Source organism: Leopardus geoffroyi, chromosome E3 (assembly GCF_018350155.1).
Source record: "Leopardus geoffroyi isolate Oge1 chromosome E3, O.geoffroyi_Oge1_pat1.0, whole genome shotgun sequence".
NCBI classification, from domain to species: Eukaryota; Metazoa; Chordata; class Mammalia; order Carnivora; family Felidae; genus Leopardus; species Leopardus geoffroyi.
The window spans coordinates 20,007,231-20,024,245 of record NC_059340.1 but is presented as its reverse complement, the minus strand read 5'-3'; the positions used below and the strand labels follow the sequence as shown (position 1 = coordinate 20,024,245).

General features: G+C 45.4%; 1 protein-coding gene across 5 annotated transcripts in view; it reads left to right on the top strand.

Annotated features, from left to right (window-relative positions):
• LOC123589121 (katanin interacting protein) overlaps positions 1–17,015 on the top strand; it is a 193,283-nt gene that overhangs the window by 920 nt on the left and 175,348 nt on the right. The window contains exon 2 of one of the 5 annotated variants that reach the window (XM_045460775.1): positions 10,971–11,128. The exons of the other annotated variants lie outside the window; for them this stretch is intronic. Within the exon in view, the coding sequence (XP_045316731.1) occupies positions 11,038–11,128 (91 nt within the window). The 5' untranslated portion in view covers positions 10,971–11,037. The remainder of the gene's footprint in view (positions 1–10,970; positions 11,129–17,015) is intronic. 5 annotated transcript variants of the gene reach the window in all.

Below are 17,015 nucleotides of genomic sequence, written 5' to 3'. Positions count from 1 at the left end.
GTTGCAAATGCAGATATCTGTAGGGACAAGTCTGGCGGGCTGGATTGGGCTGCGACTGAAAATCAATTCGCCTTTTGGAAGGAAAGCGTCTCACTCGGGCTCCAACCTATTATTTTCCTGGGGCACTTCTCTAAATACCGGGACAGCCAATCAGTCTGAAGGCCAGATGGAGCCTGTGGGCCACTGTTTAGAGGTCCCTGATTAGAATCATAGAATCGACCATGGGAAGCAATCTAAAAATAGGCTACTCGGATCTCATTTTGAAGATAGGAGGACTAATGTTTAGACAGACTGTTAGGGTCTATGCTAGAATCCAGATCAGTTTTCTCATTTCACCACTAACAGGGATTTGTTCCTTTGTGATATCCACTTAATGCAGTGTGGGATTTTTTTTTTTTTTAATTGAATCTGATGTGTGCTTAAAAGACGCTTTGCCCTTTGTACTTCAGAGGTACTGTAAAATGTCATTTGCAGTTTGCCTTGTGGGAAGATCAATGTAATGTTTCTACAGAACAACAGTTCTCAAATTTTTTTGGTCTCAGGACTCCTTTATGCTCTTACCTCAGAAGAGCGTTGTTTATGTAGATCTGTGAAATTTACCATATCAGAAATTAAAGCTGAGAAAATCTTAAAACATTCATTTATCAACTTATTTAAAAATAACAATGAACCCATTACTTCTGAATATAAATAATAATTTTAATGAAACATAGCTTTGTGCCCCCGCCCCCAAAAGTAGTAGGAAGAGTAGTAGTGGCATTATTTTATATTTTCTTAAATCTCTTCAATGTCTGGCTTGATAGAAAATAGCTAGACTCTCATTTCGGCTTTGGCAACCAAACATGTGTTTTCTGGCTGATGTATATGAGCAAAGTCTGGCCTCACACAGATATATAGTTGGAGCAGGGACTATTTTAATTGCCTTTTCAAATACCATTCTTTTTTGATCCTACACCAAGACTTAGCAAGTGGTAATTCTTGAAGGTTATGTACAGTGTGGCATCTGAAACCATATTGGTGAACTTTTATACTCTTGTATTAAAATCCATTGGTTTATCATACCCTTTGGTTGGATATTTTACCCATGTATGATTTTGTTACATTAAATGTTTGTCATTTAGGAAATGTTGATTTACTGAGTTATACAAATCTTCCAAATGTTGAAATTTTAAAAATTCCATTATTAATATCAAATAGAATGTCATTATGATATCAAAAAAAAATCACATTTGTTAATATAACTACCATATAAGCTGTTAAACTCAAGGTAGTAAGAAACAAGTTTTCATTTGGGCAACAAACACTGTCAGTTGGGTATTTGGGACAGACTCTTTTTTTTTTTATATATTTGAGAAAAGTTTGAATAATGATAGTTTGTTGTTCATTTAAGTGCAAATGGCATTCAGTATCATACGTGGCTAGTTCAGCTGGTAACTCAAACAAGCACATGAGTGTTTTCTGGGATCAACTGTTGTACTTTGGCACATAGCAGAAGTGCTTGATGTGTACTTCCTATTTTGTCACACACAGTATTAAAAAGTTGTGTACTCAAGGAATGAAATTTAATAATATTAATTTCTACTATTTTATAAGGATATTCTTAGGTGACAATGATTTTTGTTTTGTTTTGTTTTATCGTGAGTATGTGTTAGTGAGTATGTGGTAGTAAAGAATATAATGACTAATAACACAATTTGGTGCTGCTGCCTTGTAGAGATTCAGGCCACAAGCAGTTTTCACATCATCAGTGCAAATATTGACTGATGTAAATAAAAAAAAGCTTTAGAATTATGATGAGAATAGTTTTGTCTTTGTGGATCTCTCTTCCTCCTAGGGTCTGTGGAAGATAGTTTGAGAACTATTGCTGTAGGCCATTTTCAAGAAGTCTACATTGTCGCTCTGTTACCATGTCAGCACTCCTAGAACATTATCGTGGCCTAATAGAGGAACCTGTTAATTTTCAGACTGGTCACAAACAAGAAAAGCTTGTTCTCTTTTAAGAAAGCATTTGCCCTAAGATTAGATTTAGCATTCAAAGGATCCCTTTTTCCATTACTATTTTTAAAACTTAGATTTACACAACAATTTTGGACACACATACCTGTTGGGTAAAGTGAAGCATACCATGATGAATTGTGATTCTAGCCAACTAGGTAGGCCTTATCAAAAGGATGTTTACTTCCTAAACTTACAAAAGCTTAAGTATCTACCAAGTATCCCCAAACTGGATTGTAGTTTGGTTAATTCTGCATGTCCAAATCACCATGGTTTTTCACAACATTTTTCCTGACCCATTGGTTTTGACTTTGGGCAGGTTTTATCTGGCTCTGCAATACATCATAATGTAATACTGATATATTTCAGGGGCCGTGTATCTGTGGATTCATATCTTGATGGGTATTCTTACCCCCCTGAGCTTCAGTTTTCCTATCAATAAAGTCAAGCTGATGAGAAGGCTTACTTTGTTTTGTTTGCTAGCCCAATGGTGAATTGAACAAGACTACGCATGAACGCACTTAACACCAAGTCTGGCATATAAAAAGTGCTCCTCATGGTAGCTAATGCTGTCATTAGCTGCAAATGGGCAGACTTCAGCTGGCGGAAGAGGGAGGAAGGAATCTGATGAAGCTCTCTAGCAAATAATAATCTTTGTAATTAGCTCACTGTTTACTTAAAAGAAAAGCTGACGTGCTGCATTTTGTATTTACCTGAAAGTAAACTGGCAATGTGTGAGTCTTCTGCCCCGGGTATATATTAAATTTTTTGATGTTTATTTATTTTCAAGAGACAGAGAGAGACAGAGTGTGAGCGGGGGCCGGGGGGTGGGGGAGGGCAGACAGAGAGAGAGGGAGACACAGAATCTGAAGCAGGCTCCAGGCTCTGAGCTGTCAGCACAGAGCCCAATGTGGGGCTGGAACTCACGAACTGTGAGATCATGATCTGAGCCGAAATCCGACACTCAACAGACAGAGCCACCCAGGCGCCCCCAGTCTTTTGCCCCTGAAGGGTTCATCTTTATGTTAAAGTCACATTTCCCCCAGCGCTTTTAAAATATGGTTTAGGAAAAAAAAAATTTCTACTCAGTTTTCAAGGAACATAATAATTAGACAAAAGTTCAGCACATCAACATAATTAGAAAGGATTTTAAAGCTGTTCATTTGCTTTTGCTCTCCCTAGAGCAAATATTCAACATTTCCCCTGCTTATACTGTTCATTTGCTTAGTACACTTTCTCATAGAATTAATAACGCCAAGATGAAATTTAGCCTAGCTTGTCTAAATAAGCCCAAACTGCAAAACGGGCGACGAGTGAACTAGTAAGGTTTTGTTGGAAGTATGCTATCCACGTGTCTGGTCTGTTTCATTCTGGTGTGGTATTCACCTGGGCTCCTGGTGATTTGTCTGTTTCCCTTGCTACGTAAAATAAGCCAAGCCAAAAATGATATGAAATACAATAAAGCAAGCATTCAGCAGGCAAAATAAACACGTGGTCCATGTAATCTCTTTGTTCTGTCTTCGTTCCTTCTTTGCGCCCATCCTTGAGTCGGGTTCATTTCTCCCCTCTCCCTATTTCACAGTATTCATCTCCAGCTGTGATTTTAACCTACAGGAACTTGGCACAGCACGGTTTGCTTATTCTTCCTTAGGGCATTCATTTAGTAACTCCACATTCCAGTGCCTTCTGCGCACCGGAATCCAGAGATCTCAAGATGATTGAGACTGGATCCAGGTGAAGGGGAGTTCACTGTATTACTCTTAAAACTTCCTGTAAAGTTCTTTTTTTCAACATACTATTTCCAACATTTTTCACCTTAAAAAAGAAAGAAAGATGTAGCAAATTTGAAAACGAATTCTTTATGTCAGAGGTTACACACTGGGGGCCTCCAAACGAATGAGCCCACAATCCTGTTTACTTGGCCCATAATGTTTTGTTTTTTCAATTTTTGAATGAGTTGTCCACATTGGAAGATTGGGAGATTTCTCATAAATACCTGATTGTGGGATTTTCTTTGAAAATCAATGAAGTCTCTCAGCACCGAATCAGAATTCTGTAGGCAACAATCTCCTCACAGCTAGAGCTAATGGAGACCACCCTTTTAGAAGGGAGGTGGCCTTTCCAATTTGTCACAGCACCTACCTGACTGGCCACCTACCTGAACTCCATTGCCTGCGTTCCCTGCCTGGGCCCCATAGTCATCTGAAGCAACAATTCTATTAACTTGGGCAATGTTGGAATCCTTATGAATTATTCCTGTGGGGCATACTGTGCTGTATATGCTTGTTCACTTAGTTTCAATCTGAAAAAAAAAGGGGGGATATATTCCCTGCCCTTAAGAACTTCATAGTCTGGGGACACCTGGGTGGCTCGGTCGGGTGAGCGTCCAACTCTTGGTTTCAGCTCAGGGCATGATCTCAACAGCTCGTGAGTTCCAGCCCCTCGTAGGGCTCTGGGCTGATGGTGCAGAGCCTGCTTGGGATCCTTTCTCCCTCTCTCTGCCCCTCCCCCACTCACTCTGTCTCTCTCAAAATAAATAAACTAAAAAAAAAAAAAAACTTCATAGTCTGGTGAGAAAGCCAGTCATAAACAGATAACTAGAATCCAACCTGGGAGTTCCTGGAAGATGACATTCGTGAAGGTCTTCCCCTTTCTCAAAGGAATCTGCCTCACTGCCGGCTTTTGCAAATAAAGTTTTATTGGAACATAGCTAAGCCCCCTCTGCATGTAAATGCACACAGTCTGTGGCTGTTTCCATGCTTCGTTGGCAAAGCTGATTTGTTGTGACAGAGACCGTATGGCCCACAAAGCCGGAAGTATTTACTATCTGGTCCTTCACTGGAAAGGTTTGCTGACTCCTTCCATGGGGGATCCATTCGATTTGACGCTTGAGACAGCTCCATATGCTACTCACTGTAATTGGGCCCATTTGCACCCACGTGGCCAGCAGGTAGCAGAACCAGGACTCCGCCAAATAAAGCGCACACTCTAGAATTTACGTATGTCTAGAGTATGTCGTCAAAGACCTGTTTCAAACTTGTCCCTGCCAGGGTGTCGCCAGGTTGTCACATCTAGGGGACGAGTCTGTGGGCGAGGCTCCCTCTTAGGCTGGTGGAAGAACAAACAGTTTAAAAGGCACTGCCCTGGGGACGCCTGGGTGGCTCAGTCGGTTAAGTGGCCGACTTCCGCCCAGGTCACGATCTCATGGTTCATGGGTTCGGACCCCACATCGGGCTCTGTGTTGACAGTTCAGAGCCTGGAGCCCGCTTTAGATTCTTTGTCTCCCTCTCTTTCTCTGTCCCTCCCCTGCCCATGCTCTCTCTCTCTCTGTCTTAAAAGCAAAAAAAAAAAAAAAGGCACTGCCCTTGACCCTGGCTCTTGGCTCCCTCAGGATCTGACTCTGTGACTGCTCCTCTGTTTACACGTAAGAGAGGGCTTACAAGGAGCAGTATGGTTGCTTGGAAGCAGGAGCTTGGTGCTGTTTACAGATCACTTTATATAAGAGTAAGGAAGTATCAGTTGCCCTCAATAGCACTGGACTGATTGCTGATGCCCCGTGGGATTTGAACGGCTTGACCCTCGTAGCTTTAAATCAGATATAGCACCTTAAATCAGAGAATTTCCCTGGGGAAACAGTGTCTTTCCCTTCCCCTGTCCCTTGGTTGGTCTGCTGGTCTCCAGTCTCATATTTAGATACCCACCTACCCACCCACCCTCCTGCCCAGAGGTATTATACTGGGCTGAACTGGGTCCGTTGATGTGTTTTCCCATATTTAAAAATAATGATTTCCCATAAAAACCGGGGCTATTTAGTCTCTTGATAGAAGGGTGCTTTGGCCCTGCTGGGCCTGCATTCCCACACAGCCCTGGTCCCCAGCACTGAACATTGGTCACCCCTTGGTCTTGGACATGTAATGACAGTTTGACCTCTTCTGGCTGTGGCACCTGTCATCAAGTGCTCTTTTCTTGCATTGAGAATTTTCGCCTGAGCCTATGGGCACCTGAAAATTAACCCCTGCCCAAGCCACCTCGGAAAGCTGGCTGTCTCTTGCATACGCTATATTCTTTTCCACCTCCTTGCCTTCCCCTTGCTGTGTTCCCTGCCAGCTGTCTCCTTCTTTCAAGTCACCTCCACGCTGTAGATGATGGTGACCGACATCACCTGCTGAATTAATCCTCCCACATGACGGGATCCCATAGCCCTCATGTCCCATGCTATATCACAGGTGTTGGGCTCCGAGCCTTTTCTCCTCTTTGGGGATAGAGACCCACTCCTGTTCCTTTATACGACCAACACTTGGCCCAAGGAGTGGCACAGGGAGATGTACATGAGTGTTTGCTGGGCTGACGTCATAATCAGGGAAGAGATGAACTGATTTGTCCCTTAGCGAATTGGTAGCTGGTCTCCATAAAGCAGGCAGGGAAAAAGTCCTTGCATCTCAATCTTCCTCTTTCCCCCAGACGTTGCCCTTTGGAGTAGTTCAACCCAGTCCTAATAATATGTCCTGACCTGGCTACCTTTACTGTACCCCTGGCCTCTGTTAGTCTGTACTCCCTCTGTTTTTCAGCTAGCATTCTTATCCTTCCCCCATTTTCTGCCCCAGTGAGTCACCATCACCCCTATCTCCTGCCTCATTTCTAACTCTGATGCTGCCTTGACCCCCCGTAGCTGATGGATTCTCTGGAGACTTAACATGTCATTGGAGGGTTATAGGCAAATGCAGCACCAGGCAGGAAGGTGGGGCATCACAGATGACTGGTCACCAACCACAGAAGCCCTGCAGGGACCACCACACTCTTATAAACTCTGAGTGACCTTGCAATGCGATATGTGTGTGTGTGTGTGTGTGTGTGTGTGTGTGTGTGTACACGCACGCACACACTCTCTCAAGAATCCCAAACTATTTATGTACCTTTTTATGAACCTACCTAAAATCACAGACAGTTAGATCCAGGAGGGACTTAACAGATCTAGTCCAGGGAATCTGATAGATTTCCAAACTCTGAGGATCCCGTGCAGGAATACAGGTTTAGCAGCCTGCAGGGTCCAGGCAGGTAATGTAAATGACCACAGTGACTGGGGTTTATTTCATTATGCTGCTTGATGTCAGATTCTTTCAACACCTACGTACACTTTGCATACCTGGGACTATTCCTCCATGTCATAAAGGACTCGATTGTCTACTAATTCCTTGAAGCAGGTAGCCTCTTCCATACCTCCATCATCTGTAGAAAAGAGATAATAATTGTTCCATCTCCTGGGGTTATTGTGAAAATTAAATGCGTTCATGGATGCAAAGCCCTTAGATCAGGACCTGGCATACGAATAAGTATAAATGTGCTAGCTGCAATTAGGGTGATGATGGTAATGATTCTCACTTTTGCTAGAGGTGTGGACACACAGACCTTCACTTTCATCTTTACCGTAGGGAGAAGCCTGTCAGACCAAAGTGGCAGCGAGACAGAGAGCTAGGGGGCCAGGAACCAGAGGATACCAGCCATCTGCCGGCTCCTGACAACTGTTGCCAGGCAGGAAGGCAAGCCTGGTGTTGCCAGACCTTCTAGTTTTTCAAAAACAATCCAGAACTCGGGATTTCTTTTTTTTCTTTCTTTTTTTTTTTTCCAGAACTCAGGATTTTAAAATGTGAAATCTCCCAAGCTGTTGGCTGCAAAAAAAAAATTTTTTTTTTAAACATTATGGAGACCAAACAAATGTCTGTGGCCTGGATTCAGCCAGTTGAGTAACTTCCGATCTGGTCTGATTGCTGTCATTTATCAGATGTGGAGGCCGAGGCCTGGGGAGTTAAGGTGGCCACTTGCGGGAGACCCAGCCTGGATCCGTTTCTGTACCCGCCCCGCCGCCATTGCAAAGCCTCCCTCCTGATGAGCCTTTGTGGTGGGAAGTCGTGCCTCTTCCGTGATTTGAGGTGGAGATTTTATTTTAAGCCTGCAGAAGGCAACTCTGAAAAAACCAGGGCAGAGGATTGGACTCGCTCTCCTGCTCTCCCTGTTCAAGTTAGAGGTGCTCACTCTGTGAGCCTTCCTCATCTTGGAGAGGAGAGGAAGGAGCAGAGTGTGGAGACCGACCAAGGGGGTTCTGGTCCTGAGGCCACATGACCTTGGGAGATTAGTTACTTCATCTCTCAGTGCCTGGACTCTTAAATTATAAAATAGAGATTAATAGGAGGACTACGTCATAAGGCTGCCGTGAGAATCATATGAATTCATCTATTTAAAGCCCTTAAGGGGCGCCTGGGTGGCTCAGTCAGTTGAGCATCTGACTCTTTTGATTTTGGCCCAGGTCGTGATCCCACGGTCCTGGGATCGAGCCCCGCCTCGGGCTCTGCACTGAGTGTGAAGCCTGCTTGAGATTCTCTCTCTCTCCCTCTCTCTCTCCCTCTCTCTCTCTCTCTCTCTCTGTCCCTCTCCCCCACCCCTGCTCTCTCTTTCTCTCTCTCTCTTTCTCTAAAATAAAAAAAAATTAAAAAAGGCTTTTAAAAGTTTGCTTTAAAAAGTAAATTAAAAAATAAAGCCCTTAACAGAGCCCCTGGATGGCTCAGTCAGTTAAGCATCCAACTTCAGCTCAGGCCGTGATCTCATGGTTGGTGAGTTCGAGCCCTGCAGTAGCTTTCTGCTGCACAGAGCCCATTTCAGATCCTCTGTCCCCCTCTCTCTGCCCCTTCCCCACTCTCTCTCTCTCAAAAATAAATAAACATAAATAAAGCTCTTAAAATGGTATCCAGTACTTAATAGGTTCTCAGTAAAAATTAGCTGTCAGAGGCAGGAATGTATCTTTTTCTTTAGGATTCTGGGGGATCTCATGCATCATTTCTTACGGTTTCCAGGGCTGTTTTGCCAATCATTGGGGTGGGGGGTGTGGAACGCAAATACTGAGAAGACACTTTAATTTGTATGTGTACACACGTGCTCACATAGATTCACAAACGCCGTGTCCCCCCTTGTGTTCAGCCAGGAGCTGGGATGGAAGGATGGGGCTGGGCTGGCGGGTGTAGTTGGAATGCGTTTGGGAACTTGTGTGTTGGATACAGAGGTCGACCAAAGTACATTTTAGCCTGGGAAGCATGTTGTCACATAAGCCACTGATTAGATTACAGAAGTGTGGCACTTTCTTATCTTTACCGTTTCAAATGAAAAAAAATCAATATTTTCCAATTATCTCCAGTGGTGTATTAAACCCACTTTGTCATATTTCATTTCACCATCTGAGAAAAAGCAGGGGGGGAAGGATCAGGAAAATACATTGTGAGAGAAGATGAAGTCTTTACAGCTTCTCGTACTCTTACCTCTTGTCCTCCCAGCATTGATCCATTCAAAAAATTTGGTCATTCATTCATTCATTCATTCACAGACTCCAGGGATGTCTACTGATGTCTCTTCTGACGAGGGAGCATAAGGCAAGCCGAAGGCCAAGCACAAGCTAGCATACCTCCCACCCCCCACCCCAGGTGGGATACGTCTCTTCTGACGAGGGAGCATAAGGCAAGCCGAAGGCCAAGCACAAGCTAGCATACCTCCCATCCCCCACCCCAGGTGGGATACGTATATTCCTCGTGGACTCCTGGCTGCCCAAGAACAAAGGAAAGGACGGAAAACAAATGGTTAACTGATAGAGATCGCAGTCCTGCAGGACACAAGTCTCCATCCATTTACAAATACCTTAGTAAATTACAAGAAAAAGGCAATCTTATCAATAGCCTAATCTCCAGAAACCTATAGGCTTGTTTCCTGGAGCCCCAACATCACCCTCCGGCTCATAGTGATGTGGGGAACAAAGGCAAGAAGGAAATGGCAGGTAAAATTAAATTTCCTTATAACCTGCAGCCAGGTGACAAACACTTGAGGCAGGCAGAGTAAAACCTTCTCCAGGAACTCCCTACTGTCTTAATGTTAATGCTTTGCTAGAGGGAAAAACAACCTTAGCTTGACAATTGCTAGGCCTCCAGTGATCTGTGAGGCTTTAGCGTATGGAAAATCCCTTTTAAGAAACTACCTCTTGACTTTACCTCCTCCAACTCCATAGTATATAATAGTACTCTTCACAACCCCAGTGCAGCTCTTTCTGCCCATGGGCCCTGTGCCCGTGCTTTAATAAATCTGTTTTTTGCCCCAAAGACATCTCAAGAATTCTTTCTTGGCCATCAGCTCCGGATCCCCACCCCCACTCCAAACCCCATCACCTACTGTGTGCAGGGCACTGCTCTAATCGTTTCATTTGTACTGTCTTAACACTGACAATAGACCGAAATGGAATTACGGTATCGGGGTTTCCAAACAGGTAATGAGAAGCCGAGCCAGACAGGCTGACCCAGAGCCTACCTTCTCTGCTACCGCACGGCATTGTCCCCAGGCTCTCATCTAATTATGAAGGCAGCCAAAGAATGCACGGCTAAGCATTTTTAGAAGTGCACAAGAAAATGTGCATAACAGTGTGCAGGTTATAAATAACCATTTCTAGCTGCCAGCTGCTGTTTGGGTTTGGAGAGGAAAAGAGGATCTTAGCATGACTTGTTTATCTCAGGTAATTTGGCAGTAAACTGGGTCCCGGGAATTTGAGTTACACCGAAAATGCAAAGGAAGAGTGACAGGGATATTGTTTCGGGCTTTCAGGAGACAGAATGTAACTTCAAGTCCCAGAACCAGCCTGGAGGCAGCACATGGGGAATTTGAAAGAATTTGAAAGTGTGTCGCAGAGCCCACGTTTACCTGTCTTCCAAACAGTCACGCTTTTTGTCTAACAGATTTCTGTTGCTATGATGAAATTTCCTTAAAGAGCTCTCCCCCTCGCCCCCCTCCCCCCCCCCCGCCATGGTTCCGCGGCATCGAGGTAAATAATGGAAAATTTTCTAGTCTTCTGTCTAGTTACCTATTAGGCTAGAAACTAGAAGCCTGTTTTGCTGCATCTGTACAGAGCTTTACATTTTTTTTTTTTTGTAATTGTCAATATTTAAAATTAGAAGCTGTCTTATAACACTGGACTTCTGGAAAAATCTGATCCAACAAGACCGGGGCCCGCATTCCTGCATGGAAACAGGTGGCAGGAGCCAAACAGTGATTGCCCTTGAGGCTGGGCAGGCTTCTAGGTCCGCCTCCCTGCCTCCTTACTCTGCCACAGGTATCTTTGCAAACCAAGGCTGTAGGTGGAAGTCATGATCAAGGTCCAGGAAGCTGGCATGGGCTGAAGGCACGTGGGGGCGGGGTGCTCCCATTCCTGGGCTTGACAAGGGGGTGCCGGCAGGCACCAGGGTGTACTGAACACTGGATTAGCAGCCAGAATGACTGGTTGTTAACCAGGTTCTTCCCCTTCCTTGCTCTGTGACCTTGGGCAAGTTACTTTGCTTCTCTGAGCCACGTGGCTTTGTTGTGCATGATAGGGAATCTTAAGAGCTCTCACCTGGGGAAGAACATGGAGTTGTGGGGGGGAGGCGCGTGTAGATGCTCTGTAAGCACTAGGAAACCACGATTCCCAGGCAACCCATCCAGACAGGTCTCGATTTTCCTTTCCTTGTTCTTGCTTTTTTCTTTTTCCTAAAATATCGCGTTGTCTTTCCGGCAAAGCTTCGGGGTGCTGAAGTTCACAGAGGCTACTCCCCTCTCCCCGCCGTAGACCACCCTCTTAGGTTCTCTCATGGGAACATTCTACAGCGTTTCCCATTGTTTGGTTTTGTTTTGTTTTTAATTTGAATCTGGCTTTTGGACATTTAATATTTTAAGTTTCTTTTAATTTTCTCGATAGAAAATGGGTCCAAACCATTCAAAAATCAAAACAATATAAAAAGTAACAGTGAGGCACCCTGGATTGTTCAGTCGGTTAAGCATCCGACTCTTGATTTGGGCTTGTACATCATCTCACGGTTCGTGAGTTCCAGCCCGCATTGGGTGTTGCATTGACCGTACGGAGCCTGCTTGGGATTCTCTCGCTCTCCCTCTCTCTCTGCCCCTTCCGTGCTTTCTCTCCCTCAAAATAAATATATAAACGTCAGAAAAAGTGACAGTGAGCTGTTGCATTTGTGCACGTACCTCTGGGTGGTTCTCTATACAAACAGAACTCATGTAGTCTTCTTTTCCTCTTTCTTAGAGAAAAGATCGCATCCTACATACACTTTCTGCCTATTGATTTTTTTTCACTTGACATATGACTGTCTTATATATAAGCAGCTTGCCCATTCTTTCTTCCAGCATTCCATTTCATTTGTGGATTCACCCTATTCAGCCAGTCCTTACTGACGGACTCACCCATCATTTCCGACAGTTGTTATTGCAAATTGTGATACAGTGAATACCCTTGTGCATTTGTTTCCCATTCGTGGAGGTGATTCTTTTACAGTAGATTCCTGGAAGCGATATTGCTAGCCCCAAAGGAAAAATGCATTCGTACTTTTGAGGATATTGTCAAAACACCTTTCCAAAGGGAGTCTGTCATTTTGTACTTCCCCCAGCAATGCTCAAAACCACCAGCTTTCTAGCTCTCGCCAACGCTATCTTGTCAAGCCTCTGATTTTTGCCAGTCGGATTGGTGAGAGTAAGTGGTATTTCAATGAGATATTTGTCATTTAAATAAAGTTCCAGAGATATATAAAATGAGAGCAACATAAGCCCTCGTATTTGGACAACAGAAGAAATTAGCTCATTTGAGTAACCTAATGGCGGCACCATACCCCAGTGGAGGGAAACAAGTTCTTTGTTCGAAGCTCCTTTGCACTGGGGAGGTCCCTGCATGGCCCCTCTTTCCGCTGAGTTTGTTTTCCAAAGCCCAACTCTTTCTGCCGAGGCTGAGCATTTCACCTGAGTAGATGGGAGTGAGTGTCTAATGCCAAGCCTTACCATTTTGGCCACTTTATGGCATTTACCTGGCTGGCCAGCAACACTGTCTTCTTGGATCATTGGGGAATCGTTTTTATCTAACCCCCTATGAATTGCTCTAGGAGTGCAAAGTACACTCAAAAGCTGCATCGCAGAAAGAATTCCTTAAATCAGACCCCCTCCCCGGCACATTCTGGTGTTCTTGTACTTGTCTTCAAAGCCCTGACTGAGGAGCAGTGTGGCCCAGTGGTTAGGAGCGTAGGCTCTGGAGCCAGACTGCTCAGATCCAGGTTGAGGCTTCTCTAGTCACTAGCTGCGTGATACTGGGCAAGCTTCCTAACCTCTTTGGATCTCAGTGACCGCATCTGACAAGTGGGATGATAATAGTGCCTATTTCTTGGGTAGCTGAGAGGAGCACATGAGTTGGTCCACGTACTTAGCCTTGAGCTCGGTGCCGGGCACATAGTAAACCTGACTAAGGTGAGCTCACATGGTAATGGCAGCGATTAACATGCTTGTGATTGTGATAATGTTAGTGACGCTCATGATTAGGAGCACACTGAGCCCTGTCACTTACCAGATACATTTGTGTGGCCTTGAAAAAGCAGCTCAATCACTCACTCAAAGTTTGCGTCTCATTTCTTCCTTGGTTTGTGCCAAGGGCATAGGACTGTCCATCTATTTTTTTTAATGTTTATTTATTGTTTTAGAGAGAGTGAGAGAGCATGAGTGGGGGAGGGGCAGAGAGAGAGAGAGACAGAGAGAGACAGAGAGAGAGAGATTGAGAGAGAGAGAGAGAGACACTGAAAGCAGGCTCCAGGCACTGAGCTGTCAGCACAGAGCCCGATGCAGGGCTCGAACCCACAAACTGTGAGATCATGACCTGAGCTGGAGTTGGATGCTTTACTGACTGAGCCACCCAAGCGCCCCATGGTGCTGTGCATCTAAAGCAAGAGTCAGCAAACTGTGACCAACCGGGCTGACAACTGGCCTGCAGCCTGCATTTGTGAATAAAGTTTTATTGGAACACAGTTGCGCCCATTTGTTTACATATAGTCTGCAGCTGTCCTGTCGCCAAAATCTTTACCGTCTGGCCTTTTACAAGACAGGTTCACTGACCCCTGACCTCCAGGAGTGGTTCTGAGGATGCAGGGGATGAAGGCTGTGTGTTGAACCTGGCACGTAGTAGGTGTCCGGTTCACTGGAGCAGTCACATTCTTGAACTTGGTGCCTGGTCCTCAGCCTCCCCCGCTGCCACTCTTCTACCCTAAAGGAAAAATAGAGGCAGTAAGTACAATATGAATAATTTAATTAGAAATACCATCAAATGAGGGGCGCCTGGGTGGCGCAGTCGGTTAAGCGTCCGACTTCAGCCAGGTCACGATCTCGCGGTCCGTGAGTTCGAGCCCCGCGTCGGGCTCTGGGCTGATGGCTCAGAGCCTGGAGCCTGTTTCCGATTCTGTGTCTCCCTCTCTCTCTGCCCCTCCCCCGTTCATGCTCTGTCTCTCTCTGTCCCAAAAATAAATAAACGTTGAAAAAAAAAAAAAAAAAAAAGAAATACCATCAAATGATATCAGGCGTATGTATTTTTATCATGCACCGTACATTTCACGTCCTAAGTAGTCCACAGCAGTGGATGTAAAAGGCTGGGTCCTGTGGACCGCACTTCACAGGAGGCTTAAGGCTTTTTTGAGGGTAATTTTGACGCTGGTTTTCCCTCGCCTGCTGGCTTCGGAAGCTGGCATCCAAGCAAGATGCACCTCCCTTCTAAATGGCAGCGATGAATGTTATTATCTGCCTCCAGAGCAAAGTAAAACCAAAGTGTCAGAATCCTCGAACCATTGAAAATAAATCCAAAGTGCGGATAAAATCTCTCTGAAGTCATAAGTGGGAGCGTAGTATTATATGCATTCACACCCTTTTTTTTTTTTTTCCCTTTTCCCCAGGCACACATCGGTTTTGTAACGCGACGTACACGTGTATCATTTACATTTGGCCTTATTTATCGTCTCATGGCTGAAGCTGACAGGTCACCTTGCAAAATGCAGGGGAACACCCCCTTAATTTTGCAAGCAGCATTTATTGATATTAATGTCAGCTTCTTCCACCTCCCTCCCTGACTGTCATGAGAATAAAACAAGATATAAGTAGGAAGATACTCCGAGAAGCTAAGTGCAGTAGACAGGGGCAGTGTAATCTCATTTCTTCCGTCCTTGGTGAGAAGGAGCAGTCTCCACATTGAGCTTCCTGGAACAGAGAGAGAGGGGCTCAGTGGCCTGAGGACACAGGCGTTAGCGAACAAGCGTGTATAATTAGAGTGAATTTTCTTCACTGGAAACTAAGCAAATTGTTTCCCAATTTAATGAACAAGAAGCTCCTTTTGAAGTTTATTTATTTATTTTGAGAGAAAGAGAGTGCATGAACGTGAGTGGGGAAGAGGCAGAGAGACAAGGAGAGAGAGAATCCCAAGCAGGCTCCACGCTCACGGCGGATCCCAACGCGCAGCTCGATCCCACAACCGCAAGATCTTGACCTGAGCCGAAATCAAGAGTTGGTCGCTTAAGCAACTGAGCCACCCAGGCGCCCCATGAATAAGAAGCTTCTAACGAACTCCAGGAGAGAGATTTGCTTTCAAAATTCAGTAGTCAAGCTCTGTGTTCTTTGTATTAATGTTTTGTTTTTATGGCCCACCTTAAGACTTTTCTTACTGTTCTCTGTGGGCGTAACCGAATTTTAGAGATGAAAAGCAACCCCAGAGGTGATTTAGCCTAACTCTCATTTAAAATTTAAAAATAAAATGGGGCACCTGGGTGACTCAGTCGGTTCAGCATCTGACTTCGGCTCAGGTCATGATCTCATGGTTCTCAGGTTTGAGCCCTGCGTCGGGCTCTGTGCTGACAGATCGGAGCCTGGAGCCTGCGTCGGATTCTGTGTCGCCCTCTCTCTCTGCCCCTCCCCCACTCATGCCCCGTCTCTCTCAAAAATAAACATTAAAAAAATTTTTTTTAATTAAAAAAAAAAATAGGAAGAAAATATGGCCCAGAGAGATCCTGTGGGATCCTGTGACTTATCCAAGCTCCCGTAAACTGGTCAGCTGTCCACTAGATAGACCAGGTCCCTTGGCATGTGTCTGACTAGCATTGGAGGAGCTGTAGCCAGGCTCTGGGGACTGCCTTGTTTGCCCCTGGGCTAGCTCTGCTTTCCTTCTCCCCAGCTTCACTCTGGGCCCTTTTTGTTCCTACTGGCATCCTACTCGCCTCGGGACTGCTTCTGTAGAACACCCTGGTCTCCAACCCTCTCTGTCCCCTTCGAGCTCCAGGCCGATCTTCGGGCTCCTGGTGCTGCCCCGCGTGCCCTACCACCCGGCATGCCACCCTCTCTCGTTGGCCTTCAGGCCTACGACGAGTCCCTTGACTGACAGCTAGGGCAGGTGTGGACAAGGGTTTCTGGGTGCCGTCCACCCTAGTTCCTGCTCCAGAGCATCAGGGGGCAGGAGGTTGGGATAAAATTGGCCCAACGACCCAGACCACCTGATCCGTGATTCTGGGTCTTTTTTTCTCTCTTTTTTTTTTTTTTTTTTTTCAACGTTTATTTATTTTTGGGACAGAGAGAGACAGAGCATGAACAGGGGAGGGGCAGAGAGAGAGGGAGACACAGAATCGGAAACAGGCTCCAGGCTCTGAGCCATCAGCCCAGAGCCCGACGCGGGGCTCGAACTCACGGACCGCGAGATCGTGACCTGGCTGAAGTCGGACGCTTAACCGACTGCGCCACCCAGGCGCCCCTTTTTTTCTCTTTTTAATTAATAAGCTTTTTTAGAGCAATTTTAGATTGATAGCAAAATTGAGTAGAAAGTATAGAGAGGTGTCATATACCCGCTGTCCGCACACACGTACGGCCTTCCCCCGCTGTTGGCATCCAGCATGTCAGTGGTACATTAAGTGGGTGTCTGTGGAACGCAAAGACAGGTATGCAATCAATTGCAGATCTGTTCTTTCTGCCTTGGCGTTCTGTGTCAGTCTGTCCCCCAAGGCAGGAGGGTGCTGACCGCATCAAAGTTCACAGGTGGAAACAGCCCTGCTCTGGCCCTCTGTCTTCTCTGTCTTTCCAAACCAATGTCAAATTCCTGGGGCTGGCATTCTGATCGACTGTGGTTGGGTCAGGGGCCCATCCCCAGTGCGCCATACTGGGGTTGGGGT